At 42.7% G+C, this 27,201-nt stretch overlaps 2 protein-coding genes across 3 annotated transcripts; one reads left to right on the plus strand and one right to left on the minus strand.

Moving 5' to 3' along the window:
* Positions 1–9,538: 9,538 nt before the first annotated feature.
* On the minus strand, positions 9,539–17,050 carry LOC108804686 (endothelin-converting enzyme 2-like). Its single transcript, XM_018576529.1, has 3 exons — positions 16,881–17,050; positions 13,240–13,523; positions 9,539–9,971 (listed from the first exon to the last, which is right to left on the minus strand). The coding sequence occupies exons 1-3, from the start codon at positions 17,029–17,031 to the stop codon at positions 9,684–9,686; spliced, it is 723 nt and encodes a 240-aa protein (XP_018432031.1). The 5' UTR covers positions 17,032–17,050; the 3' UTR covers positions 9,539–9,683.
* Positions 17,051–17,156: 106 nt separating this feature from the next.
* On the plus strand, positions 17,157–27,188 carry ALG3 (ALG3, alpha-1,3- mannosyltransferase). 2 transcript variants are annotated; one of them, XM_018576549.1, is made up of 9 exons: positions 17,157–17,553; positions 17,628–17,727; positions 19,551–19,698; positions 19,773–19,933; positions 23,663–23,783; positions 25,149–25,354; positions 25,434–25,510; positions 26,605–26,749; positions 26,824–27,188. In XM_018576549.1, exons 1-9 carry the CDS (start codon positions 17,349–17,351, stop codon positions 27,008–27,010), a joined length of 1,350 nt encoding a protein of 449 aa, XP_018432051.1. In that variant the 5' UTR covers positions 17,157–17,348; the 3' UTR covers positions 27,011–27,188. The 2 variants fall into 2 exon arrangements, with proteins under 2 accessions (XP_018432051.1, XP_018432052.1); XM_018576550.1 differs by lacking the exon at positions 26,824–27,188 and having other exon boundaries at positions 26,607–26,724.
* Positions 27,189–27,201: the final 13 nt, after the last annotated feature.

Below are 27,201 nucleotides of genomic sequence, written 5' to 3' on the forward strand. Positions count from 1 at the left end.
GTGTATAGTGTGACTATGGCACAAAGAAAATAATTGTTTTCTCAGTGTCCTTGAGTTGAGCCTCAACACATTTGGTTGGAAGAGGCCCTTACTATTGACAGGGAACAGGTTATGTTCTTCTACACAGGAGAAGGCAGTGAACCCTGAGAGGAAGAGCAGACAGGGAAAGGGGAGTATACTGCCAGTCACCTATAGATTATCTGCAGATTTTCTGTGGTCAGATGGAAAAGTGCAAAAAATTCCTCCAGCTACACTTAACTGTGTGAATGGAGGAATCTCCCACTGGGCCAAGGTTCTATATCTTGCTAGTTGGCCTCACTGGCTGTCAAAATACCTGAACAGTCTGATTGGATGCAGGCATTGTTGGGGTATTTGGAGAGCCAGTGGGGCCGACTAGCAAGAAACTGAAGCTTGGCCCAGTGGGAGATTCATCCATCCACACAGTTAAGTGTAGATGGATACACACGAGCAAAATACGCTGCCCGGACGCATCTCGGTTCCATTCTGTTTTTGCACATATATACGCTACGCAAATAAACGGCTCCATATGCAGCTATGTGTATGAAGCCATTTATTTGCATATGTTGTATATGGTACAATACGCACGTATATGCGAGGCAGTGTGCATGAGGCCTTAGAGTGTGAAGCTAAATGGGTGCAAGAAGCCTCCAGCGCTGTTTTGTTTTTACCATGTACAGGATGTATGAGGGATAGCTCTGTGTATTGGAGGGTCCATCTCACTGTTAGCATGGCTACAGGGACAGGTGGTGTGCTGAGGATAGGATATAAAGGAGAGACCAATGGGTGAGCTAGCGTAGGACAGGATAGGGCAATAAACAGGTGCTCACAGGGAAAAAAAAAAAAGTATACATTTTATGGGTTTTTGTTATTTTAAGTCTTACTATGGATAGCAGGCACCTTCAGGTGTTGCACAGTCATGTGTACATCAAACGTTACATACAGAGGTACAGAGTAAAAAAATAGACATGTGCTTATCATGCAGCCACAAGCAATAATATTGAAAGGACCATCTTCAAACAGGAAGCAAAGGATAGAACAGCTTAATATACAGTGGGGGGAATTTATCAAAGCTAGAGCAGACAAAATCTGGAGCCGGTGTGCATAGCAACCAATCAGCTTCTCTCTTCAGTTTGGTCAGTTAAGATTTGAAAATGAAAAAGAGAAGCTGATTGGTTGCCGTGCACAACTGCTCCAGATTTTGATAAATTCTCTTCAGTGAAAAAATAGAAGTATACTGAATTCAGACAGGAACTCAAACTAAAGTAGGTATCCAATGCTAAAGTGTATACAGGTATCGGGAATATCTAAACCAAGAAGTCTGGCACCTTAAGACATGGTAGCATCAAGGAAAGGGTAGACCGGGGGTACAGGATAAGGGAAAGAAGGAAAAAAAAATTGGGGGGGGGGAAGAGAGAGAAGATAAGTGGAAAGAGAAAGAAGAATAAGGAAATAATAGTGGAGTTCCTCCAATCCAGTACAAGTAGACTACATTCACACTAGGTTACTATCACATACCGACATTATAACAGACTCGCTGAAGAGCTGGAACCAATACTCAAAAGTAGTCTGATATTGTGGGGAGGACATGAACTTCGTCCAGGGAAGACAAACAGCTTTGATTTTGTCCTCAGTATTACAAGTGTCTGTAAGATCTTCCATAATCATTATAATGTTCATCTTAGAAACCTAGAGGCGGGGAAGGGTGGGGAGGTAGAAATACTCCACGGTACTAGGACGCATTCAAGAAGAGGGCCAACAGCAAAAACATTGGAGTTTCGAGCTGGAAAGGTCATTTACATGCAAAAGAAACGTTGCAGGTTTGTAGTCAAGATCAAGGCCTGTAATTAAATGCACAGCATCCGCGATAGCATCCCCCAAAAAATTGATTTTAGGGCATGACCAGTAAAATGTGGGTGAAAGTGCCGTGGTCCCTATTAGATCAATAAGATAAGGGGGAAGCGGAGGATAAAATGTATGCAAAAGATTTGGGACCCTATACCCCCTAGACAGTACTGTATGTTACACCCTGCATCTTGGTAGTGGCTTGCCAATGACGATTTGTGGACCATAAACAGCATTGAGTCAATTTGGGCTGAGGTCCATTTAGTCAAATAAAGTTTTATTCGTATTAAACAGGGTAAAAACATGTAACATACATAGACTTCACCTTAAAATTACTGACAGAACTGAAAATGTAAAGCTCCTCCATAAGACGGGGCAACGAAAGGTCCGGTTGCGAAAGGTGGAAAGCTTCCCGGACTTACGTCCACCCGTGCCCGAAGGTGTTTTGGGGTGTCTTTTGGTACCCATCCGGTTTGTATAGCGCTAATGGAGCTGTAGAAAGGCTGTAAGGGGCACCACGCACGGGAGCAGAGAGAAAATGCGACTCACTCTGCCATGCGCCGGCCACGCCCCCCTGAGGTCCATTTAAGTCCCAAGACAGACTCCCACTTCCCAATATATGAAAGGTATGATGGATCTGCTGCCAGTGAGGAAAGCAACTTGTATATTGTTTCCAACGAATGTCTGCCATTATAGGTACCCGGACACATTTTTGTCTGAAAAATTGTAAAAATTGTCCTAAGCCTTAAGCACCTAGTGTGGTAAAAATATCAAAATGGTTTTGATGTCTGTATGTAATATGAAAACGTACTAGTGAATAAACCTCTCAATTTATGTTACTTCAGTGGGCTTATTTTGTTTGAAACTTTTCCTATAGGGTGGGGAGTAGGAAAGAAAGTACCCAGCCGCTGAAGTAAAAACTTAGACAAAAAAAGATGGAAAAATCGTGAAATTGCAGGGCTCAAAATTTCCACTCGCCAGCTCGCATTTGGCGAGTGGAAATAAAGAGAGGGCGAGTGGAAATTCAGTCAGGCACGCGGAGTTTTATTAGGAGACCATCATTTTGTACAGTCTTATTTGATACCATCATGGTGTACGGTTTTATTTACAGAAATAAATTACCTTTAGTTTCAAACATACAAAAAAAAAAAGATCAGTACATATGCATTTGCGCAACATTCCTGGGCATAAAAAAAAAAAAAACATTAATACAATCATAGCAGATGCAATCTTTTTTTCCCTACATAGTTATTACATCACTTGGCGCAAGATACTTCTTCAGAGATAGGACTGCAGTTTATAAGGGTCAATAAAAGATAAGTAAGATGTCACATTATTTCATACAACTGCTCTGTAAACCTGAACAATAGGTACAAAGGAAATCTACAGAAGAATATGTAATTGCTATTTTCCCATTATTTGAAAGCAACACAGATCAAATAGTTGCACCTAAGGCTGTAAATACCGATTTCATTCCATTCCTAATGCTAGTTTTCCAAGAATTAAAAGAACTTTAATTTCCTGGCCCATCTCATGTTACAGCCCACCAATGGGTTTAAAGCAATTCATTGGTATGTTGACATGAGGGAGAGCCAGAAATGGAAACTGCGGTAAATGTGAATCATTTTCTGTAATGGAAACTGGGAGCCACAAAGCAATTTTAAAGGAGCCAAAAGGACCCACGCTACAAAAATAAAATAAAAAAATGCAGAGTTACTGGTTCTCTGGTAACAATTTTCAGGAGTCCTCAGGGACAGCACATAAGAAGGAACGCATCGCCAAAAAACACTTGAACAAGAAGCCCATCTGTCCAACTAGTCTGTACTAAACAAAAACCAAAATGACAGAATCTGAAGCAAAACACAACAGAAAAAGAACGTAATGCAAGGGCGGGAATCCTACCGTCCTGGAAGACTCCTGGAAATGAGTTACCAGTTACAGTAAGTTTAACTCTGGTTTTCCCAAATCATCTTCCAGAACAGCACATAAGAGGATTAGAGAGAACTTAGCAAATTAGAGAGGGACAAGAGCCTGCAGAACTCTCCTCCCACAAGGCTGACCATGAGTATTACAGATATGGTGGACCTAGGTAAATTAACTTCTCAACAGAGTGATATAAAACAAAGGCAAGACATTCAATATGCAGAGAAAAGTGTATGCTATATCAGGAAAAAAAACTTGCATGGCAAAAATAAGCCGGACGGTCTCCTACTAACTTCATACGATCTTACACAGGTCTGACTCAATACGAAAACAGTCATATGAATATGAAACTATAGAGGAGGTTTTAGTCGAAGGACATACACAAGCCCTAATAGCCTGTGCGACTGAACATAAAAGAATTTACCATCAATTTGGTTCAGTTATTAAATACAGACAGTAGCATATTCTGGATATAAGACATAAGTATGTAAAATACCTGCATATCTAAAAGATAACCCCTTATGAAGACTTGAGTGCAAGCTGAAATTGTATAGTCTAACCAGAATGTAAATGTTCTGACTTGAGGCTTAGCTGTGGTTGAGATCTATATCCATGCCCCATACCATATACATCGATCAACCAGAACATTATGATCACCCACCTAATATTGAGTGTGTGGCCCTTTTGCTGCCAAAATAGCCTTGACCTGTCAAGGCATAGGCTTCACTGGACCTCTGAAGGTATGCTGTGGTATCTGGCACTACGCCATCAGCAGCAGATACTTTAGGCTGCATAAGTGGCCAGGTGGGGCCTCCATGGGCCAAACTATTTTCCAGGATATCCCACAGACGTGTGTTTGGACAGAAGCACAGAATCTGGAGGCAACACCTCAAACCATTCTTGGGCAGGGCGCATCATCCTGCTGAAAGAGGTCAATGCCATCAGGGAATACAGCTTCCATGAAGGGGTTTACTTGGTCAGCAACCATGTTTAGGTAGGTGGCACATGTCAAAGTAACATCCATGTGAATGGCAGGACCCAAGGTTTCCCAGCAGAACATGCCCAAAGCATCACACGGTATTCGCCAGCTTGCTTTCTTTACATAGTGCATACCGGTGCCTTTGTCAAAGCCGTTTATAACCTTACACTTGCTCATTTGTTTTCTGCTTTCAACACCGCAACTTGAGGAACAAAATGTTCACTTGCTGTTTAATATATCCCACTAAAACGAGATAATCAATGTTATTCACTTCACCTCTCAGTGGTCATACTGTTATGGCTGATCGGTGTATTAGCACAAAGACAAAAGAGGGGTGCGTGCCCCCGCCCCCATCACTGTATACAAATTTAACATAAGCATTGTACTTTTGACCATATAAACATTATCCAAGGATGTTGTGACTGTCTGAACAGCACAGCAATATTACAAAATCATTTTGCAGCCTGAGTTGGAAATAGATTATCCCCATCAGCTGAACAAGCAAGCAATGAATGAAGCCCAAGAGTTACTACAAATAATTGAGCTCCATTAAACGACATCCCTAAACAATGCTATTTTGCATGAAGAGCCCACTGCTGCATTACCATACCTGAATGACATGCATGAGAAACTACACTGCATTGTACATTTTCATTCAAAGAACACTACATAATGGGTTCCAATCTCAAAAGAGCTGCCTCATGTACTGGCTACTATATTGTATAAAGGTTCTCCTAAACTCTCACATGGTAGACTAGTACAATTTAACATTAAGACTACATGACACATGCACTGGTACTATAGATCACCAAGAAGTGCCTGAAACTCACTGGATGGAAGATGATCAGTTTTAGGCATAAATGTAAATGTATTTAAAATTAAATTATGAATACATTAACAAAAGATGTATATACTAAAAATCAGATCCCAATGTTATGTACAGTGGGGGAAATAATTATTTGATCCCCTGCAGATTTTTGTAAGTTTGCCCACTGACAAAGAAATGAAAGGTCTATCATAGGTGTATTTTAAATGATAGAGACAGACTATCAACCAAAAATCCAATGACAACTCATTATGTATATACAAGACACCTGTCCACAGAATCTCTTTCTTCCATTCAAACCTCACCACCATGGGCAAGACCAAAGAGCTGTCAAAGGATGTTAGGGACAAGATTGTAGACCTGCACAAAGCTGGAATGGGCTACTAGACTATCAGCAAGAAGCTTGGGGAGAAGGAAACAACTGTTTGATGGTTATTTTGTATTCCTTCCATTTGCAAATAATCGCTCCATCGCCCTTGGTCTGGAGCTCCATGCAAGATTTTGTCTCATGGGGTAAGGATGATCATGAGAAAAGTGAGGGATCAGCCCAGAACTACACGGGAGGAGCTTGTGAATGATCTCAAGGCAGTTGGGGCCACAGTCACCAAACAAACCATTGGTAACACAATACACCGCCATGGATTGAGATCCTGCAGCGCCTGCAAGGTCCCCCTCCTCAAGAAGGCACATGTACAAGCCCATGTGAAGTTTGCTAATGAACATATAAAATGATTCAGAAAAGGATTGGGAGAAAGTGCTGCGGTCAGATGGGATCAAAATTGAGCTCTTTGGCATTAACTCTACTCACCACAATTGGAGGAAGAAAAATGCTGATTATGACCCTAAAAACACCATCCCTACAGTCAAGCATGGAGGTGGAAATATTATGAGTTGGGGCTTTCTCTGCTAAAAGTACATGCTGACTTTGCCGCATTTAGGGGCCATGTATTGTAAAATCTTGGATGAGAACCTCCTTCCCTGAGCCAGAACACTGAAGATGGGTCATGGATGGGTCTTTCAGCATGACAATTACCCAAAACATACCACCAAGGCAACAAAGCAGTGGCTCAAGAAGAAGCACATTAAAGGTTATGAAGTGGCCTAGCCAGTCCCCAGACCTTAATCCTTTAGAAAATGTATGGAGGGAACAAAATCATAATGTTTCCACCTCCATGCTTGACTGTAGGGATGGTGTTCTTAGGGTCATAGTCAGCATTTTTCTTCCTCCAACTTCATGTTGCCAAGCGACATCCAAGAAACCTTAAGGATTTAGAGAAGATCTATAAAGGAGTGGACCAAAATCCCTTCCGAGATGTGTGCAAACCTGGTACCCAAATACAAGAAACGTCCTACCTCTGTGCTTGCCAACAAGGGTTTATCCAACAAGTACTAAGTCATGTTTTGCTTGGGGATCAAATACTTATTTTACTCACTGAACTGCACCTCAATTTATAACATTTATATCATGCGTTTTTTCTGGATTTGTGGTTGATATTCTGTATCATTTAAAGTACACCAATGATAAAAAATTATAGACCTTTCATTTCTTTGTCAGTGGGCAAATTTACAAAATCTGCAGGGGATCAAATCATTATTTTCCCCACTGTATGTATATACACTGCCAAAACATATTGCAGCATGCACGAGACCCGAGTTGCGGTAGTCAAATAAGATTACCATAACTTTGCAATATAAGACTTGAGGTAAAGTATTAACACTTTGTATAGACACATGCTATCCAGGGACGAAAAGAAATGTGAATGACAGATTCAAATGGCAAAACAATGGTGGTAGTAAGCTGAGGGATGCTTAGCAAACCAACGGTACACAAAAAAGGTACAGCTTCCAAACCAGACCTGAACATACTAGAGGTAAGGCAAGTATGTAAGCATACAAGTCACATGCAGACACAATGTGACAGCCAATGCATAATAACATGAAGAGCAAAAAAGGATTACTTCAAATAACGCTTTAGATGTAAAGTAAATCATAATTCCTCAGCCTACAAGAGACAGACCCATGCTGAAACTACAGACATACAGTATCATAAGAGACAGATTTTAATTGCTGTGCAGGTACATTGCAAGGGTATTTGCATGTAGCCTTACATAGCCATAGTGGTACTACACTACACCTACGCCAATTTTAAAAATCACATTTTGTAGAGCCAGGTGGTGTAGACAAAGCCACCACAGCTTAAATTATCGTCAGATCAGCAGTAATTAGTCAAAATTCAAGCTGTGTATGTCAAGCCTTAAAGGAAAATCCACTATCAAGTCAAAAGGTGGATAGATATGAAAAGGGTGAAGAAAAGCACCACAGTGGAAAAACATACATTGCTCCATGTCTGTCTTAGGGTAACCCACATGCATAGCACCCTTAGGTCCTATTCATACTTCTCAGTTTTGACAAGATCATCTTGGCATCACCACACATTTCTTTAGTCTGGGTTCACACCTAGGCGTATCGAATATGCGCGTTTGTCGCGTGTTTCGTGGCGCGCGTTTTTACCGCGATTTGCGGTAAAAAAAAAACGTTTCCGAGGGCTACTTGGCTGTATCACAATGGAAACGCGCAACAAAAACGCCCCAAAGAAGCTCCTGTACTTCTTTGGGCGTAGGGCGTTTTGTAGCGCGTTCATACGGCCTGTAATACGCACAGGTGTGAACCATACGCATAGGAAATAATGGGATTTCGGTGTTTGAGCGTTTTGCAGAATGTTTGAACGCGCTACAAAACGCCCAGGTGTGAACTGGGCCTTAGAATTAGCAGGGGCCTGAGACTTTACCCACCACCAGCAGAGCAACCAACCAGTACTGACCTGCAACAGACAATAAAAGGAGTGGGCTCACACTCCTGTAAAGAAAGGACTAGGTAGCATTCATGGACGAGTCCCACTATCAAGGAGGTAAAGTGTGGATGGAGGACTGCAGACTAAGATCCTGCACCGAGCCTCCATCCACCAGATTCCATGCTTTTCCTCTGGACAAAGGAAACAAAAAAACTGACCCGTTTGGCAGGACTTATTTTAAAGTGTTTTTGGTGATGTGTTCCCTGTTCCTGTTGGAGGAAGTACCCATCTAATGTGCTGTCCTGGAAGACTATTCGGGGGAAGAGACCTTTTTTTTTTTTTTTAAACCACCTTGGCTACCTGTCAACTGGAATTTGTCCCCGTTTAACTTATATTGCGGGGGGATGAGAGTACTGCCAGCCGAAATGCACTAGCACCCCAGTAGTAACAAATCTAAACAAAGTCCAAGCCTGTGCTGAGAAAAATGGAGGTTGCCAATGCAATCTTCCTTCAAAAAAAAATGATAGATGTTTACCTACCTCAGGCTTCAGTATTTTCTAAATCACTGGCCCACAGGAAGCACGCTGTAAGTAAATTCAGAACTGCATACTTGTTCTAGGTCAGTGACTCATAGTACTGAATTCATTTTAACAGCATGACAGCTAGGCAAATAGCATCATCTGAAAATGAAGATGTCAGTAATGGCAGATTAAATGTTCTCAGTACAGATTTCCTGTCATTGATCATATACAGCTAAGTAGTCCTCTTTGCTAAATCACACCTGTTAACCCCTCCCCCCTCCCTTTTTTTTTTACACCCCCCACCTGTTTAAGCTCCCAAGGTGCCCACTCTTCTGTCTACTCCTTGGGTTTCAGCAGCACCCTCTCTGGGCCATCCATGCAGAATTCCACACACACTGGATGACATGAAGGTGGTTGCAAGAGGATGTCATTCAACTCCTAATGATAATACATTTCTACAAAACTGATTGAAAAAGGTAAATGGAGAGGATTTTATAATTTCAATACAGTTAGTGTTTCCTTGATGAGACAAGTTGTTCAATTACTGGCTTCTTGCCCAAAGTTACTCTTTACCGCATTAATCATAGTTTGATCCAATGTGTTGTAACAATATGTACATAAAATATTTTTCCTACAACAGATTCAAAGGCGCTTTGATGAATATCTGTTTCCTCATCTACCTGGATGTGAACAGTTCAATTTCTTACATCCTTTTGTTTTGTCAATACAATGACATTAGTTCAGATTAACACCAAAGTTTTCTGAAATTGTCATTTATATTCATAGTTGGATCTCTCTTAGGAAGTCCTCATCTTCGTACTCTGATATTGTTGGCATTGCGTCTGGGATAACACGTGGCTTATGAAGACTTTGTCCTCTCTCAATATCACGGTGTGTCAACTTTCCTCCTTTCAGCATAGTGTACAGAAAATAATGGAAGTCCCTTCCATAAGTGTCACATGACACAGACCAGCCATATTTAGGCTGTGCATAGTGTCGGGTACGGAAATGAGGAGGGGAGAATGTGATTGAAATGAAGCATCCGCTGGGGGCGAGGACCCGACTAACCTGACAGAGAAAACAGAACATGTTAGGTGAACAACCCTACAAACAGACATGAAAATTATGAAACAAACCACATCAAAATGTAATATCCAGACAAACTATGTTAATGCAAAGCAAGCCGAATCATAACAAACACATCCAACATAACACAATACAGGTGTCAAAACAGTATGGTACTCCGTGAGGAAGGAAAAGCATTTGTGTCTGCGCAACTAAAAAGATGCCTCCAGGCAGCAGTTTCCATGGCAACCTAAGCAGACAACACTGCCTTTGTCACCATGGAAACTCACACAGCCACAGATTTTCTGAGTACTAAGAGCCCCACCCTCGCTTAGTGAAAAGGTCACAGGTCATTACCACAAGTTGAGAATATAACACTGAGTGCTGTAAGATTTGAAACTTTCCTTCTGAAAATGGTCTATAGAAACTTTACAATGACAAACAAAATTCTATACCTGCATATTCATAGCTGCTAGGCAGGCTCAGTGGCCATCATTACTCCTCCACTGTGAATTTGTCAGCCATGCAAATGGTGAATGCACACAGAACAGCAACAAGTCACAAGTCCTAATGAAAGCACAAACAGAACTTCACAGATCAACTTGGCTCACTTAAAGGGAGCCAGTTACATTGACAACTGGAGAAAGACCCAAAAGTTGGGCACCAGCAGTTATCGTGAAGTATCAATGGCTACCTGGCTGCTGGGATTTGTCCAGCCGTGTATATATTATTTAGATCCATCAGGACTGGACGAATCCAAACCAGGAACAAGGTAGCCAAGTTTTCTTAAAATTTACAGGGAGCCCTTAGTTTTTGAGGTTTTCTCTAGTTGTTGCCAAGATTTACTTTTAGGAGCCAGATCCATTGGAAACAACTACAGAAAACCTCAAGAGTTAGGTTCCGGCTCTGAATTGTATGGAGCAATGGCTACCTGGCTCCTGGGATTTATCAGGCCTGAGTCCACATTCACACCTGAGCATCATGGTTTCACTTGTTTGGCACGTGTTCCTATTGATTTCAATGGGTCCCTGGATGCACGCCAAATACGGGAAAGTATTGCGTGTTGCAAATTGTGCAACGTGTTACACATTTTTGTGTGAGTTTAACACGCGTTCACGAAACGCCCATGTGTGAAAGGGGACTTTTGTGCTCGTTTGACACAAGTTCACGGGACACCCATGTGTGTACAGGGACTGACAGAGATTTTATATGTATAACAATATATTTGTACATATACATAGACAAACTACAACATTTTGGAGGCTGGTGTTAGGAAGGCGGTATCATTTCTGTAAATTCCAAATTGTTCTGGTGAAACCAAACTAAAAAAAGAAAAAAGCTCTACTCAGAAATTAGCAGGATCTCGAAGACTCACGTTCAGGACTCCGGGGATCAATTAATGGTTAATTATTTTGCTTCTGCTACTGCTTTATGGGAGAGAACTTGGCATTTCAATGCTGCAAAAAACGTGCTGAGAACTAAGAGGAGAGAACAGATAACCTATGGCTGTCTTCTGCACATTGGCTACCTTTAATACATGTATTTAAAAGGTAGCCAGTTTGCAGAAGACCGCCATAGCTGATTGAAAATTGATTGGAGTGAATATAAAATAATAAAAAATAAATAATAAAAAAAATGTAAAAAGTCAGTAACGAACAACATGGAGATGTTGCTCGTTGGTTTTTTGCTAAAGCTAATAAAAGATTACAGCAAGTCTGTAGCTATACTTACCCATTTACTGTGCATTAGGCTGCATGCAGAGTAATGTAAAGATTTTAGAATCAAGGGTTTCACAACATATTGGCTAACAAAACAAATATGAGCATGAAAACTGAGGGATAATCTTTAGAATATATTTTCTGGCAAGGTTTAAAAAGTCCTGCATTGTCAAACAAACAGCACCACCTAGTGCACAAACCAAGAAATAATGACAGTTTAATCCAGTTATGAGCTTGTTAAAAAAAAAAAAAAAGCATTTTAAATATAGCTGGTAGAAAAGCTTGTATCTTTCATTACATTATTGGGAGCGAGAGAGAGAGGGCGAGAGAGAGAGGGCGAGAGAGAGGGAGGGGAGAGAGAGAGAGAGAGAGAGAGAGGGAGGGGGAGAGAGATCAGTATGATGGCTCTGTACTGCTCTATTGAACATGACACAATGCTGTTAGCCCAACACTGGGAGCTTGCTAACTGGAGGAGAGAACAGTGATGGCAGCAAGGTAATGCTTCTTATTTCATAAATTTTTTAATCAGAACATGAAACAAATTTACAATTCTGCATATAGCAAATGCAACAAATAATTTAACAGTTATACATTATACAAAAATAAAATATGGTAAAACCTTAAAGTGACACTAAATTCAGGAGTTAAATCTAAAAAATATTCAAGTACCTTAACTATTAATAAAAATTCCACTTATTTGTGTATCACTCGGATGTAGATCCTCAAATCATCTCTGAATTCATGCCGACACTGTCCTTCCTTCTGGAGGGCGACTACTTTTGTTCCCCATGGCCCCCGTGCGTGTTGTAAAGTAGCCACCACTCCAAACTCTCTCCTGTGATGGGCTACAATCTCAATACAAATTTAGTAAACTAAACGTGAGATTGTAGTCCATCACAGGAGCGAGTTTGGAGTGGTGGCTACTTTACAACACACACAGGGACCAAGGGGAACAAAAGTAGCCCCCCTCCAGAAGGAAGGACAGTGTCAGCATGAATTCAGAGATGATTTGAGGATCTACAGCCGAGTGATACACAAATAAGATACATTTGTATTAAGCATTTGAATGTATTTTTGAAATGTAACTCCTGAGTTGTGTCACTTTAACAGTTTAAAACTGTATAATAAGCTTTGCATACTGAACTGACTGGGTTACACAAATACAACAATTTATTAAATCCAACAGTTCACGTGAATCATTCTCTCACTTTAATTCAAATATCAACTGCAACTGGTTGATGTAAGGTTTCCTAGGGGGAAAAAGTGATTATCCCTGACTGATGGAAAAAGTTATCACACACAGTGAATTTGCATCTTGTTGGACTGTGTGTAATGGATGCCTATCCTCTCATTTTCTATGGTGAATAGAGAATTAGGGTTAAAAGTCCATGTTCTGCCCTTACCTCCCAGATATGTAACAAAGAGGAGGAATATGATGATGAGCAGATGTCTTGCTATCCCTCATACTAGGTGGAAACTCATGCACGTTCAACCAGAAGTCAGTTTTGGTCAGTACAATCCTTAAATAAATAAAAAAAAGCACATGAACTCACCTCATTCAGCACTTCATCTACTAAGCTAACAGTTGCTGGGGTAATGTTCCAAGGGTCCTTCTCATCCACCATCATTGAATCCAAAGTTCCTTTCTCAATAACCAGGTCAAAGCTTCCATCAGGAAACTGAAGCTTTCGAGCATCCATTACCATCCAGCTCATTTCAGGAATGCCAGCATTTCTCTCTGTCATTTCTTTTATACAAATTGGAGAGTAATCAATGCTGATGATGGGGCTCACACCTTCCTTATACAGATAAGAGCTCAGTGAACTGGTGCCACATCCTATGGAAAAGAAATTAAACACTTAATACACATGGAACAAGACAAAAACCACACAGATGACCCAATATGTTTCGCTTTAATAGTCCTCCTGGAAAAAAGGTCAGGCAATGTGCTGGTAAGGCTGATCATCCATGCAGCATGAATCCCTAGTTTGTACCACCACATTTACAAAGTTATTTTGGTACTCTAGCATGGGCCATTGGATGGACAAATTGATTCTGAATTGTACAGGGCGAACATGCACCTTAATTTACACATTCAAAAATGATTCAAAATACACACCGATCAGCTATAACATTATGACCACTGAGATGTGAAGTGAATAACATTGATTATCTTGTTACAATGGCCCCTGGAAGTGGGGGGGGGTATATTACGCAGCAAGTAAACATTTTGTCCCTGAAGTTGATGTGTTGGAAGCAGAAAAAAATGGGCTAGTGTATAGATTTGAGCGACTTTGACAAGGGCCAAATTGTGATGGCTAGAAGACTGCAGCCCTTATGTGATTTTCCCAGTCAGCACCTACCAAAACTGGTCCAAGGAAGGAAAACTGGTAAACCGGCAACAGGGTCACAGTGGACCAAGGCTCACTGATGCACTTAGGGAGCAAAGGCTGACCCATAAAGTCAGATCTGTACTGGAGCTCAAAATACTGAAAAATCTAATGCTGGTTCTGATAGAAAGATGTCTGAACAAAGTGCAGAAGCAGCGTTTCAGAACCTTAAATGGTTCCTTCATCAGGCAAAAAACACTGTTTATTTGACTGATGAAGGGACCATTTTAAGTTCCGAAACATTGCTTCTACACGTGACACATGTGTGTCTGACATCAAAGAGTTTTGATTCATTGGACTTTTGTGTGGGGATGACCATTTTTTTCTATGTTTGGATTTGTGCGGCGCTATTCACATGTCTTTCCAGCACCCTACTGCATTATTGTGGGATTCCGGTCTGGAGTGCAATTGGACATTTGCAATTATGAACACAAAGTGCATCACAATTTGTTGCGTAGGGAGCTGTGTAGCTGCAGACTGGTCAGGATGCCCATACTGACCCATGTCCACAACCAAATTAGCCTACGATGGGCACTTGAGCATCAGAACTGGACCACGGAGCAATGGAAGAAGGTGGCCTGGTCTCATGAATTACATTTTCATTATGTGGATGCCCGGATGTGTGTGCCGCTTACCTGGGGAAGAGACGGCACCAGGGAACAAGGCAAGCCAGCAGAGGCAGTGTGGTTCTTTGGCAATGTTCTGCTGGGAAACCTTGGGTCCTGCCATTCATGTGGGTGTTACTTTGACACGTGCCACATACCTGAACATTGTTGCGGAGCGAATACACCTCTTCACGTAAAACAGCCCAACAAATGCGCGTTTCCTGCCTGTATATCAATGAATACGCATGGCAAATACGCCCCAAAGAAGCTCCTGTACTTCTTTGGGCGTAGGGCGTTTTGTAGCGCGTTCATACGGTCTGTAAAACGCCCAGGTGTGAACCATACCCATAGGAAATAATGGCATTTCGGTGTTTGAGCGTTTTGCAGAGCGTAGGAACGCGCTACAAAACGCCCAGGTGTGAACCGGGCCTTAGTGCCAGATACCACAGAATATCTTCAGAAGTCTAATTGAGTCAATGCCTTGATGGGTCAGGGCTATTTTGGAGGCAAAAGGAGGACCTACTCCATATTAGGCGGATGGTCGTAATGTTATGTCTCATCGGTGTATGTGTCAAATAATTGGAAGTCTGGATTTTCTAAAGGCAGCTGGATGGTCAGGAATAATTCAACTCCCCCGAGGCTCTCACGGCTGGCTCATAAACATTCACACTCTGGCTGAGCATACATTAATATGATCATGGAATGAAGGAGTAGCCAGGTCCTCCCAGCACTAAAGAGTCTCCCTTTGGGTAGTTAAGCCACCAATTACATTACAGAAGCAACAGGGGTCATGAAATGGGACAGGCTCACATTTTGACTCAAAAGTTGGGGGTCAGCAAACAAGTTCAGCTGCCTACATCCGTAGAGTAACTAACCCCTTTGACAAGAAATGTTCTCCCAAGATTCCCCATCTATAAAGCAGACCCACAAAGCACTGGTCATATGCGCTTCATCAGAAAATTAAGAACAAGTCAAACATTACCAATCACTAGGGAAGCTGTTGATTATCTTAACACATTTCTTTCTATGACTTTTTATTAGAACTGGTACTGATTAAAATTTTCGTGTTCAATTAATCGAAAACATTTTTTATCAATTATAACGCACATACAGATTCAACTACATCGTCCTATGCACATACAGCACAGCAATGAAGTAATAAAATGAACTAGGATCACACTGATCCAGCACGTTATTAATCTCACGTGCCCCACTCAATATGGCAACTCAGAATAATAACGTGCTGGATTAGTGTGATCCTAGTTCATTTTATTACTTCATTGCTGTGCTGTATGTGTATAGGCCAATGCCTTGGCTAGCGCTCGTGCAGAAAGTTTCTTGGGCAAACTCACCGGCCCAAGTGGCTCCGTCGGCTAACGAAGGGAAGGAGGGGGGAAGGAGTCCGGTGACATCACGGACATCGACGTCACTGGACTCCTCCCCCTTCCCTTCGTTAGCCGACAGAGCCACTTGGGGAAGGAGTCCGGTGACGTTGATGTCCGTGAGGTCATCGCATCTCCGACGGGACTCCCGGAAGCCGGCAGAGAGGTGAGTGTTTTCATTATTGATCAAAATAATTTTAATCAATCAAAAAGTTTAACGATTAATCGAGAAATTAATCGTTAATTTCCGCAGCCCTACTTTTTATTGGAACAAAATCTATCGCAGGAGGAAAACAGTTTATATAGAATATCAGGGGTGTGTAAATTAAAAAATAAAGTGAGAGCCCCAATCTACTTGTCAGGATACAAAAAATTGCATAGATCTAGATCAGGGGTGGGCAAGCTCTGGCTCTCCAGCTGTGGTGAAACTACTAATCCCATAATGCATCTGCCTCTGGGGGTCATGCCTGTGGCTGAGAATCTAAGCAATGCCTCATGGGATTTGTAGTTTAATCACAGCTGGAGGGACAGAGTTTGCCCACTCCTTATATAAGGGCTGGTTCTCACTATAAGCACAATATATGTGTTTAGTGCATTCCATTACACACACTAGGGTGCACCGCTATTCATTCTGAATTGCACCCCAACACAGCTCCCAGTGGCACTCATTCCAAATGGCAACCCAGCAGTGCATTATGAACCAGCCCTAAACGGACCCTTAGATTCTCTCTCACTTCCTCTTGCAGGTGGATACCATTGAAGGATCTTCCCGTCCCATTACCCTCCCTCTGCCCGTAGTCGTACAAATCATGGGTACCCAGCACCAGTCCTCGCAATCCGGGCCGCAGCTGTCTCCTCACTAGGGGAGCGAAGTCCGGGTACAGGCCGAACCACTCATGTCCTCCGGCAGCAGGCAGCTCCCTCTCCCGCTCATAGCGAGAATCCCAATACCCCGACTCCTTGTACATGCCGCCGGTGACACGTGCAGCTTCCACTTACTGTACAGAGGCGTCACGTGTGGGCGGGGCCAGTGTACTCACTCTCCGGAGATGTCATCGGTGGGCGGGGTCAGTGTTCACACTGGAGTGGCTGAAGACAACTCTACTTTCTATATACGTCCCACGTGTAACATCGGAGCGCACAGCACACGTCATCGTACAATGAGCTCTTAGCGGTGTATCGCCCGTTTCACGCTGCCGCTTCTATCCCCGGACTTCTCCTATCCCCTGAGCACAGCTTCCTGTTTCCGGCCAGGCCGGTGTCTGTGTGACGACGGTGCGTGCAGATGTCTCCGGCTGTTGGTGTCCGAAAGAGAGGGGGCCCCCCTGGGGGGACAAGCGGGGGCCGCTTCAGCCTAATGGAGACGGTGCGCCGGGGACGGGTCAACTATATGCAGGTCCTGATCGACCCCCGGTACACGGCGCTGCTGGGAGTGTGCCTGTGCCTGCTGGAGCTGGGGGTCACACACTGGGTCATCCAGAGGGTCCCCTGTGAGTGTCATTCGTTGTCTATACATTGCCTGTGAGCGATGTGGTCAATACTAACCTGTGTTCTCTCCCTGCAGACACAGAGATAGACTGGAAGGCTTACATGGATGAGGTGGAAGGTGTGCTGAATGGGACCTACGATTATACCAAACTCCAGGGGGAGACCGGACCCCTGGTGTGAGTATGACAGCCACGGTGGGATTATGCATGGTCTTCCATTGATGGGGATCTGAGGCTGAACTTTGATGACCCCCCCCCATCAGGTCAATCCAGCTGATTGACTATACTTCCAGGAGATCCATCATCCAGGGGTTCTAGGCAGCTCCAACCTGCCCTATTCACACATAGGTGATTCATATGCAATACTAGCAATACAGGAGCAGAGTCATGTGGTTTTGGCACCATGTTACGTGAGAGCACCTGAAAACCGCACACAAGCACATTGTTGGGTGTACCCATTAGGTCTGTGGACCCAAAACTACAATTCTGCCTGGAAAACCTTTTTCAAGTGACCAGTGTCAATCTACAAGAGACACAATGCTCGGATGTGAAAGGGCACTAGTGAAAACAGCAGGATTCTTCTTGTTGGGTGGGAAATGCGCAAGAACACAGCTGTGAAAGGGCTAAAATGTAGTTGGAAGGGTGGTCACTATGTGATCACTATCAGCTCAGCCAATGTTCTATGGTTCATGAGCTTGTCAGATCAGGTCTGGCAAATACATGTCAGTGCAGAAATGGGAGGAAGTAAATGGTGCAGGCAGACCTCTTCTCCTTTTTTTTCTTTGTCAAGGGGAACAATAGCGATCGGCAGAGGTTTTCTAACCTATTTGATATTCCCCTTCCGATAGTAGACGGCCATAGACATGAGCAAGCAGTCAGATATTTGCTTTCATTCGGGCACGTTCACACCATTTTCCAGACCAGATATGTTCCAGAAAAAGTTGTAAACCTGTCTGCAGTTCCAGTGCATTCCAGACCAGACAAAATAAGACCAGCAGTATTTTTCTGGTCTGCTTTGGAACGGACTGCGCTGGTGTGAACAGAAGCCAGCAATAGCATAGGAACACATTAGGATGCATGTTGGGACCAGAAACAATCTGGTCTGGAGATGATCTGGATGTGGTGTAAATGGGCCCTTACGGGCCAGTGCTATATAAAGGTAGCTATATGAAAAGGCAATTTGTATTTACACTCATTGCTGACAACTGTATGTATTTACTTGTGCAGATATGTGACATGTCAGGGTGTAGATTCTCCACATTTGATGGGTGAATGCGCCCATGTGCAAGGAACAAGTCAAACTGATCAAAGAATGTAGACAATCAGACCTGGAAGGATCGTCCTATTGGTGAATTATCATTTTCACAGAGGGTGTTGTGAACGTACCGGCCCCAATCACCAGAGAGAATAGTTCTGCACTTGAGTCAATGTTAGAGGCCACCACAAACTGGTAAAATGAAAGTTCTTCTATGTACTAAGCTGCATGGGTGACTTTAGTCTTTTATTCTATTGATCTAAGTTTGCCTATGAGGCGTCAATCTTTGCTACATGGAGGGATTGCGAAAACTGAACAGAAATCGCCAACTACTAAGTTGACGATAAGGAATTGTAGTCTCAAAGAGCATCACTTTGTAGTTGCATATAGATCAGATTTACCCTCACAGTAGTAAAGTATTTGAACTTCCAGTTCTTCAGAGAGTACCAAGGGTGGAATTTATAAAAGAAGAGCCCGAGGGTCATCAAAAGCTGTGCTGTGGAAGACTTCTTGCCAGCACCTCTTTGGTTGGTACACTTTGCAGATCTGCTTTACTATTGCAGTAACGTAAGGTGTGACTGGGGAATTGGGGCTAGAACTGGCGGAGCGGAGACATGGTCCCTGGGCCACTTGTTAATAAAATATAAGAGGACTGGAATGAGACATTGGGCATCATGTGAGGACTTGAAACTGGCTGCAACGATTTCTTATGTAAAGTTAAAGATGTGTTTCTGTATTGGAATAGGTATCCGGCTGGATTCGTATACATTTTCAGTGCTTTATATTACATAACTGAGCAAGGGAGCAACATCAGACTGGCACAGTATATCTTTGCAGTGCTGTACATACTCACACTGTTCCTTGTGTTCCGTATCTACATTCTCACCAAGAAGGTGAGATGGATGACACTAGTTGTGTTCAGTTTTTAGGAGAGATCATGATTTCTAACCAATACTTGTGTTACTAGGTGCCACCCTATGTGTTTTTCTTCATGTGCTGCGCTTCATATCGTGTCCACTCCATCTTCCTCCTTCGGCTCTTCAATGACCCTGTGGCAATGGTCATCTTATTCCTGTCCATCAACCTGATATTACAAGACCGCTGGAGCTGGGGCTGCTTTTTCTACAGGTAGGCAACTGCTAGCTGGCCAACAAAGAGTATGAACTGTCTTTTTGTTTGAATTGTTAAAAATGAAAACTCCTGTAAAACATGCAATGACATGTTTTATAGAGACGAATTTCTGTGGCAGAAGGGGGAACAATGTGTTTGTTGATATGGTAGATTATAGGGTTGAGACAGTCACAGTGCAAACCATTTCAGTTAGGAAGTGATCTAAATAATTCCTAGAAGGAGTAGGCAGTTCTAGCTTTTTGGACAAGTCTGTTCTAGTTACGCTATCAAACATTTGTTGTTTATAAAGCTGGGTACACATGGAGATATTTTCATCATTCAGCCTGCAGGCTGAACACAAAAAAGAAAAAAATGAAGGATCACTCCTTAGCCTGGATTAACAAATCTTCCACTGTGTACATTGTATTGTAGCTGATTGGCTGAACACACTGATCAGCTGACACTAGAAGAAAACACTTTTTTCACAAGTTTTGATTATTATTATGTTTTTAAATGTTTTATAATAATTATAGTATAAAAAATATATTTATATAATTTTTATTTTCCTAATTTTGTTTTACACTTTTCTTTTAAATACTTTTTGTTTGTTTTTTTGTCAGTTTATATCAAGCAGTCACTATGACTGCTTGATAATAACCAAAATTTAAAAAAGTTAATTTATTAGGCTGCTCCAAACTTAGGAACAGCTAATAATAACCTTACACTTGGTTCACACCTGAACGTTTTGTAGCGCGTTCAACGCTCGATGAATGCTCTACAAAACGCTCAAACATCTCAATCCCATTGTATTCAATGGGTCTGGTTCACACCTTGCCGTATTTCCGCCCGTCCGCACGCGATACAAAACGGCCTACGCCCAAAGAAGTACATGTACTTCTTTGGGGCGTTTTGGTCTCGCGTTTCCATTGGGATACAGCCAAGTAGCCCACGGAAACGCGCTTTTGTCGCACCGGTAAAAACGTGCGACGTGAACCGCGCGACAAACGCGCATATTCAATACGCCTAGGTGTGAACCCAGCCTTAGAGACTGATCCTGACAGCATGCCATATTCAGATCTCACTAAAGGTCTTTGATGGTGCCTAGACGATCAGAAGTGATACATTTCAGGCAAAGAGCTACAATGTAATATCTGTGCCTGAAATGTATCGTAGACATGGGGCCAGTCTATGAGCTGTCAAAACTAATAGCAGAGAGTTGACTCACTCTACTACCTCTCTGCTATTTTCAGCTGTCAAATACCGGATCGCTATTTAGCGCTCCTGTATTTGCATGTAATGGCTTCATTCTTTCATTAATGAAAGAAAGAAGCTTTTACAAAAGCTTAACTATTTAATTAAAGGAGAACTATGGGGTCAGTGTTTTTCCCCATAGTTCTCAGGGTAACGGGAGGACACAAACTAGCGTCCTCCCCTTACCCTAAGCTCAGTATACCGCGAGCTACAGCTCGTGGTATACTGAGACGCCGGAGCGGATCCCGACTTAGATGACGGGATCCGCCCAGCTGCGTGAGTGACAGCTGGCTCTGCCTATCTAGGGGCAGAGCCAGCTGTACCCGAGAGGGTCGTTTGGTGGAGAGGTATTCCGGGGGCGGGGCCGAAGGTAGTTAGAAAATTTAAACGGCCGGTATCTGATCTAGGCATCGGGGCATTTTCAGGAGTACAAGTACTCCTGAAAATACCCTGTATAGGCCCCGATACCGGTACTAACATCGGTATCGGGACGTCCCTAGTAACAGCTGAGAATCAGCGGTTACCGGCATTACAGAGCCTTAAATAACTCGTCACGTACAGTGTACGAGGCCAGTCGTATAGGCACTTCGGAACGTACAGTGTACGTCTCCCGTCACGAAGGGGTTAATTGCACAATAAAGACATTTGTTGATTCCGATTTTTGTGCATGGCTTGCAATTATTGGGCGGTAATGTTCTGGTAGGTGATGTATTAGGCAGTCAGAGGTCAAGGACATTTTAAAGCTTGTAATATCTCCGTGAGTGGTGCCATACCCACTGCCTATGGTAAAGAGTGAACAATCAGATGTGCACAGGGGTGTGGAAATTTTAAAAAACTACTTGTCCAAGGACTAAAGCGGGGGCCGGATCTACTTGTCCCTCATGACCATCTGCTTGTCCCTCATGACCATCTGCTTGTCCCTCATGACCATCTACTCATTGGTCAGTGCCGTCAGGTGACTGCGCTGACCAACGAGTGCTTGCAATTTGCGAGTTGAATTCAGAATACATGGAACAGGTACAGATAGTACACCCATACTGGCGAATGGGAAGGACTGTTCACCGTAAGGTAAGTATAGCAGGGAGGCAGAGGGGGGCCAGATTTGTGCGGGTAATTCCATTTTCCTAAATTACTTGGGAAAGCGAATATACCCCTTAAAGCTGGTGCAGATTTGGGCGATCCCGGGACGCCCGTGATCATGTGCGGTTGCATACAGCGTTTGCTGCGGGAAACTGCGCAATCTGCCTGGCGGGACTGGGGTGCCATTAGAGAATAATGGCACTACCAGCACAAATCGGCGGTGGTGTGCTATTTCGTGACTGCCCGGCTATCAGCGCGGTTTCATGCACGATTGCTGCACGGTCACACCTTAATGCACATTGTGCGTGTTAGAGAGCGTTGCTGCCTGGGCCACCACAATATGGGACCACTCTGCTCACACACACACAATGCCCTGTGCATGCGTTTATTCACATGCAGATGGTGGGGGCAGCAGGGTTGGTTTTATTTTTTCTTTATCTCCTTTTTTACTTTTTACATTTATTTTCTTTATTCACATTTTGAATTTTTTATTTTATTTTTTACATTTTTTTTCCTTTCACTTTATTGCTATCACATTGGAGCTAACAATCCCCTGTGTGATAGCATTTGAAGGTGACAAGTTCTCGTTATTGAATCTGTCACTTCCAATACAGGAGTTCTAGCACAGTACTGTGCTCGTTCTCCTGTGACAGGAAGCCTGCTAGTGCAGCTTTCCTGTGTCAGTGCGCACACGGAGCGGAGAACAGACGTTTTTCGCTCTGCTCCCCACCCTCCAACCTGATCTAATTTGCCGGGGACCCCAAAGACCACGGCGGGGTGGGAGCCAGCAGGTGGGGAGAGAGGCAGTGGAGGGCAGTGACAGATGGTGGGCTGGGGACACAGGCAGAGAGGCAGCGGCTGGTGTTCTATCAGATGTTGTTACTGTGGTGTTCAGGGAGGGGCAGTGAGAATCGGACTGCTTACCGCTCAAGATCACCTGTACAAAACTGTTCCCCCTCTACATTTAGCCCTGCTGCTTGCCCAAAGCAGGGTTAAATGTAGAAAAAAAAAACTACATGTGCCAGGCGTCGAGCGATAGGAACTCCACGCCCCTGTGCACCATTTGTACTGTTTATCATGTCAACCATAGATGCTTAGTAGACTTGTCCGCCTCTAGAAATATAGCTGGCAATCAGGGGTCAGCCTAAAGCTGCAAATACCGTTTTGTTTTTCTTCCCCATTCAAGTCTTGATTTGCAGTGTGTCTGTCTGTCTGATCGATTTTGACAGGTGTGTCACTGTCCATATCCTAACAGTGACTGCAGTTGATTGATTCTTGAGGGGCTGCACACTGGTCAAATATCACCCAGGTCAGCAGCAGTTGCCTGAAATTTGACCAGTGTATGACTAGCTTTCCTCAAAGAATTGTTATCTTTGGTTGTTCAGAATCTTACAGTTGTCGCCTCTTATCTTACAGCCTTGCTGTCTCTGTCAAAATGAACATACTACTGTTAGCTCCAGGACTACTGTATCTCCTCCTCTGCCGATTTGGACTACTGCGAACAATTCCTAAATTGTTTATCTGTGCTGTTCTTCAGGTGAGATCCCTTCCATATTCAGACAAGCCTAAGACATCTCAGAGTCAATAAAACAGCGCAAAGTGGTGAATACCCATATCATACCATTCAGAATTCACCTTGTTCTGGTCTTCCTGAATTATGCCATGTTTACCAGTATTTTGTACAAGCCTTTTGTGTTTTTCCATGTAACTGGATGAGGCCATAGGAAATCTATCCTGCTTTATCTTACTAGAAACAATCCTGTGATTTTTTTATTTTTTTAAGGAGTCCTGAGCAAATCTCAAACACTTAATGTTAGTTCACATATCAATGTTTATTGAAAATGCCTCGCTTTACAGAGACATTGTCAGTTTACCCGTTCTTTAGACCCGTCTCCCAACCTACGGATAACTAACTTTTCCATTGCTTTGCAGTCTTAATGTGACTGTCACAAGAGAATATTGGGAACTGCCACTGCTGACCTGTTAAACATACAGGTTGCTTGGCTGTGTCTGTAGCTTTGAGTCCGAAACCTAGAACAAGCATAGTGTAAATGAGTAAAAGAAAAGTGCCAAGTTCTTTAGATTTATACTTGTGGGCCACAGACTCGGCATTAGCATGACAGCCAGGGAACTAGCATTCTCAACAAGTGGTCAGTGTTCTCTTACAACAGATTTCCTTTAACCCTGTGTAAACTCTGATACACAGTTTATGATGCCAGCCCCTCCATCATGTTTAGCCTGGCAATCAACCACTCGGGTCTGAGCACTGCACAATGGGAGGAAGTTGCATGCTCCACTATACCCAAAAAGACAGGTATTTCATGGCAGTTCTAGTGGAGCAGTGTAGTGAAGGTGAGTTGGGAGTGGTCGTCAGACTGTCACTTTGCCATTCAGGGTTTTAATTTTTTTTAGGGCTAACTTGTACTTTACACATGCCGTGCCCCCCTACCCAGTGCATACCCATCTTTTATTTTAGTCCCCAGAACTCCATTCAGCCACTAAGGGTGAGGAAAGGGAGCCATGTGTAAGCACAGTGTTCCTCTAGTCAGAGCTTAAATGGAGATGAGGACTCTCCACACCCCCATGTGACAGTGCTGTACCAGGCACCAGTACTATCCTATGGGTAGAAAGGGAGTAAGTCACATGCTATGCCTGGAAGTACCAAGTATTTTCTCCACTCCTAGGAGCTGAATGGAGCAAATAAAAGGTGGGTATTTGCTGCAGATGAGAGCAAGTAAGTTGTATGCTTCACCATACCTGGAATTACTTCTTTTTTTTTTTCTCCAGTCTTCTAATCGCAGCTTAGATAATAACATGTTTTAGGCACTGACAATCAGGCATGTGTTGGAGTGAGACTTCAAAGAACATTTTTTGTAACATTCCTACTTATGTGATACCACAGGTGATCCTGGCCCTCCCGTTTCTGCTAGAAAATCCTACTGGGTATCTTATACAATCCTTCGATTTTGGCAGACAATTTTTGTACCAATGGACGGTGAACTGGCGGTTTCTCCCAGAGCATGTGTTCCAGCACAGGGCTTTCCACCTGGCTCTACTCACAGCACATCTGGCTGGCCTTGTACTGTTCTGCTTTTACCGCTGGCACAGGTAGAGTGAAAAGTGGTCTTGTGGGCTTGATTTTTGTGTGTGTTTTTTAAAATAATTTTACTGTTTTTATTACCTGCAGGTCTGGGCAGAGATTTCTTACACTTCTGAAGGATCCAGCACAAAGGAAACCTCGCTCACACCAACTTTCAGCAAACAGTATCCTTACAGAAAGTTCAAGTGTATCTAAACCCAAGAACAGAATAAAACAAATGTTGCAGCTTACCAGTTCTTAAATGTAATGGGTGCATATTTTTTTGAAGCTTTTTTTCCTACGTCGTAATCTACCAGTAACACTTCCTGTCCTTGGTTGACAAAGCCCGCTCATTGGACTGTATGATTGAGCAGCATTGTCTCCCTCTAGGACAGGATGTGAGTTAGCACTGCAGAAGATCTTATCTGCCTAATATAGGGAAAAGTGCTCTGTAGTACAGAGGTGAATCGGGCAGGGCTGCTCCCGCTGTTTGCAATTTTAGCGCAGTACTGTGAGCTCTCTACAGAAAGCTAGGAGCACATTCAATTTGCGGTGTGATCACCAGTTATTTTCCTGTATTTGCAGCATTTAAGAATAAAACACAGTGAAGTGTAAATGTACTGCAAAGATGGTCTGCACATTCTTTTTTATTATTCCTTTTGCCCATACATATACTTTGAGGTTCTTGCTTGTGCTTTAGTTCAGAATTGAAATTCTATGCGCAACATTCTTTAGTAACGTAAAATCAGCAATGCATTTTCTGTGCAAATATGTTAGTATTAACTCTTTTGCTGATGTACGCCATAAAGCAGCTTCACGCTGGAAGTGATTTGGGCAGCTTCACAGTGTGCTGCAAAGTGTACCTCTGTGAGTAATAGTTCTATTGATGCTATGGGTGCTGAACTAAGGTGTCTCTTTGTTTACACATGATTCACACTTTTCAAATGGGATTTAGTTGGGGAAAATGTGAATTTTGGGTAAAAGTGTTGAATCGTGCATAAAAACGATTTAATAGATTTAATTTTATTTGTAAGTAGAAGAGGTGTGAAAGTATACAGAATCCGTGCTCAAAGTAATATATAATTTAGAAATATTTAATTTGCACATAAAAAAACATTTAAAATGGTTACCCAAATTAGATTTAATCTTTTATACTTGAGGCCTAATAATACAAGTGGATAATTCATGAAGTGTTTGTAACAAATTATAATTCCATCCGCTTACATGACCACAGTAGAAAAATGAGCTTCTGAAGCCTCATTTTCCTTAACTCTCCAAGAGATTATCTTTGTCTTATTTTCCAGTAACTTTCTGGGTGTCACTTTCAGCCGTTCTCTGCATTACCAGTTTTATGTCTGGTACTTCCACACTCTGCCATATCTTTTGTGGTGCACAAACACCAGCGGCTTACCAGGACTTGCTAAGTAAGTGTGTTTTTGATTCTTGAAATGTTTTCTTCTCTCAACAGATATTTACAATTTTCCTAATGCATTTCTAGGATCCTTATCCTTGGCCTTATTGAGCTTTCCTGGAATACATTTCCATCTACCTCTATGAGCTCAGGCGCTCTTCATCTTTGTCATGGAGCCATTTTGCTGCACTTGTGGTTCGGCGTTCCACCAGATGAAACAAGTCCGTTGGAATCCACACCTCCCACAAGGACTCTTCGAAAGAAGAAGGACTGATTTTCTTTTTTGCATCCCTGAGAAATGATGCATTTCTAAAAATCATGTTTGCTAAAACGTTAGGGTACAAAGAACACTTCTAAGGAGTGATTGTCTCAGGGTGCAAGGAAAAGAAGAAGTATAGACTTTATATTTTTTTTTTTTTAAGCTAATAAACAAGGGAACTGCTTCTTTTCACTTAATAAACAACT

Source organism: Nanorana parkeri, unplaced genomic scaffold (assembly GCF_000935625.1).
Source record: "Nanorana parkeri isolate BGI_ZX_2015 unplaced genomic scaffold, ASM93562v1 scaffold69, whole genome shotgun sequence".
Lineage (NCBI taxonomy): Eukaryota > Metazoa > Chordata > Amphibia > Anura > Dicroglossidae > Nanorana > Nanorana parkeri.

Coding starts and splice junctions, on each gene's coding strand:
- LOC108804686 (XM_018576529.1), bottom strand. CDS start 17,031: ATGTACAAGGAGTCGGGGTATTGGGATTCTCGCTATGAGCGGGAGAGG. Junction 13,524..16,880: donor ATTGCGAGGACTGGTGCTGG/GTACCCATGATT, acceptor TCTTTTCCATAG/GATGTGGCACCAGTTCACTG. Junction 9,972..13,239: donor TAGATGAAGTGCTGAATGAG/GTGAGTTCATGT, acceptor TTTCTCTGTCAG/GTTAGTCGGGTCCTCGCCCC.
- ALG3 (XM_018576549.1), top strand. CDS start 17,349: ATGTCTCCGGCTGTTGGTGTCCGAAAGAGAGGGGGCCCCCCTGGGGGG. Junction 19,699..19,772: donor TCTACATTCTCACCAAGAAG/GTGAGATGGATG, acceptor TTGTGTTACTAG/GTGCCACCCTATGTGTTTTT. Junction 19,934..23,662: donor TGGGGCTGCTTTTTCTACAG/GTAGGCAACTGC, acceptor CTTATCTTACAG/CCTTGCTGTCTCTGTCAAAA.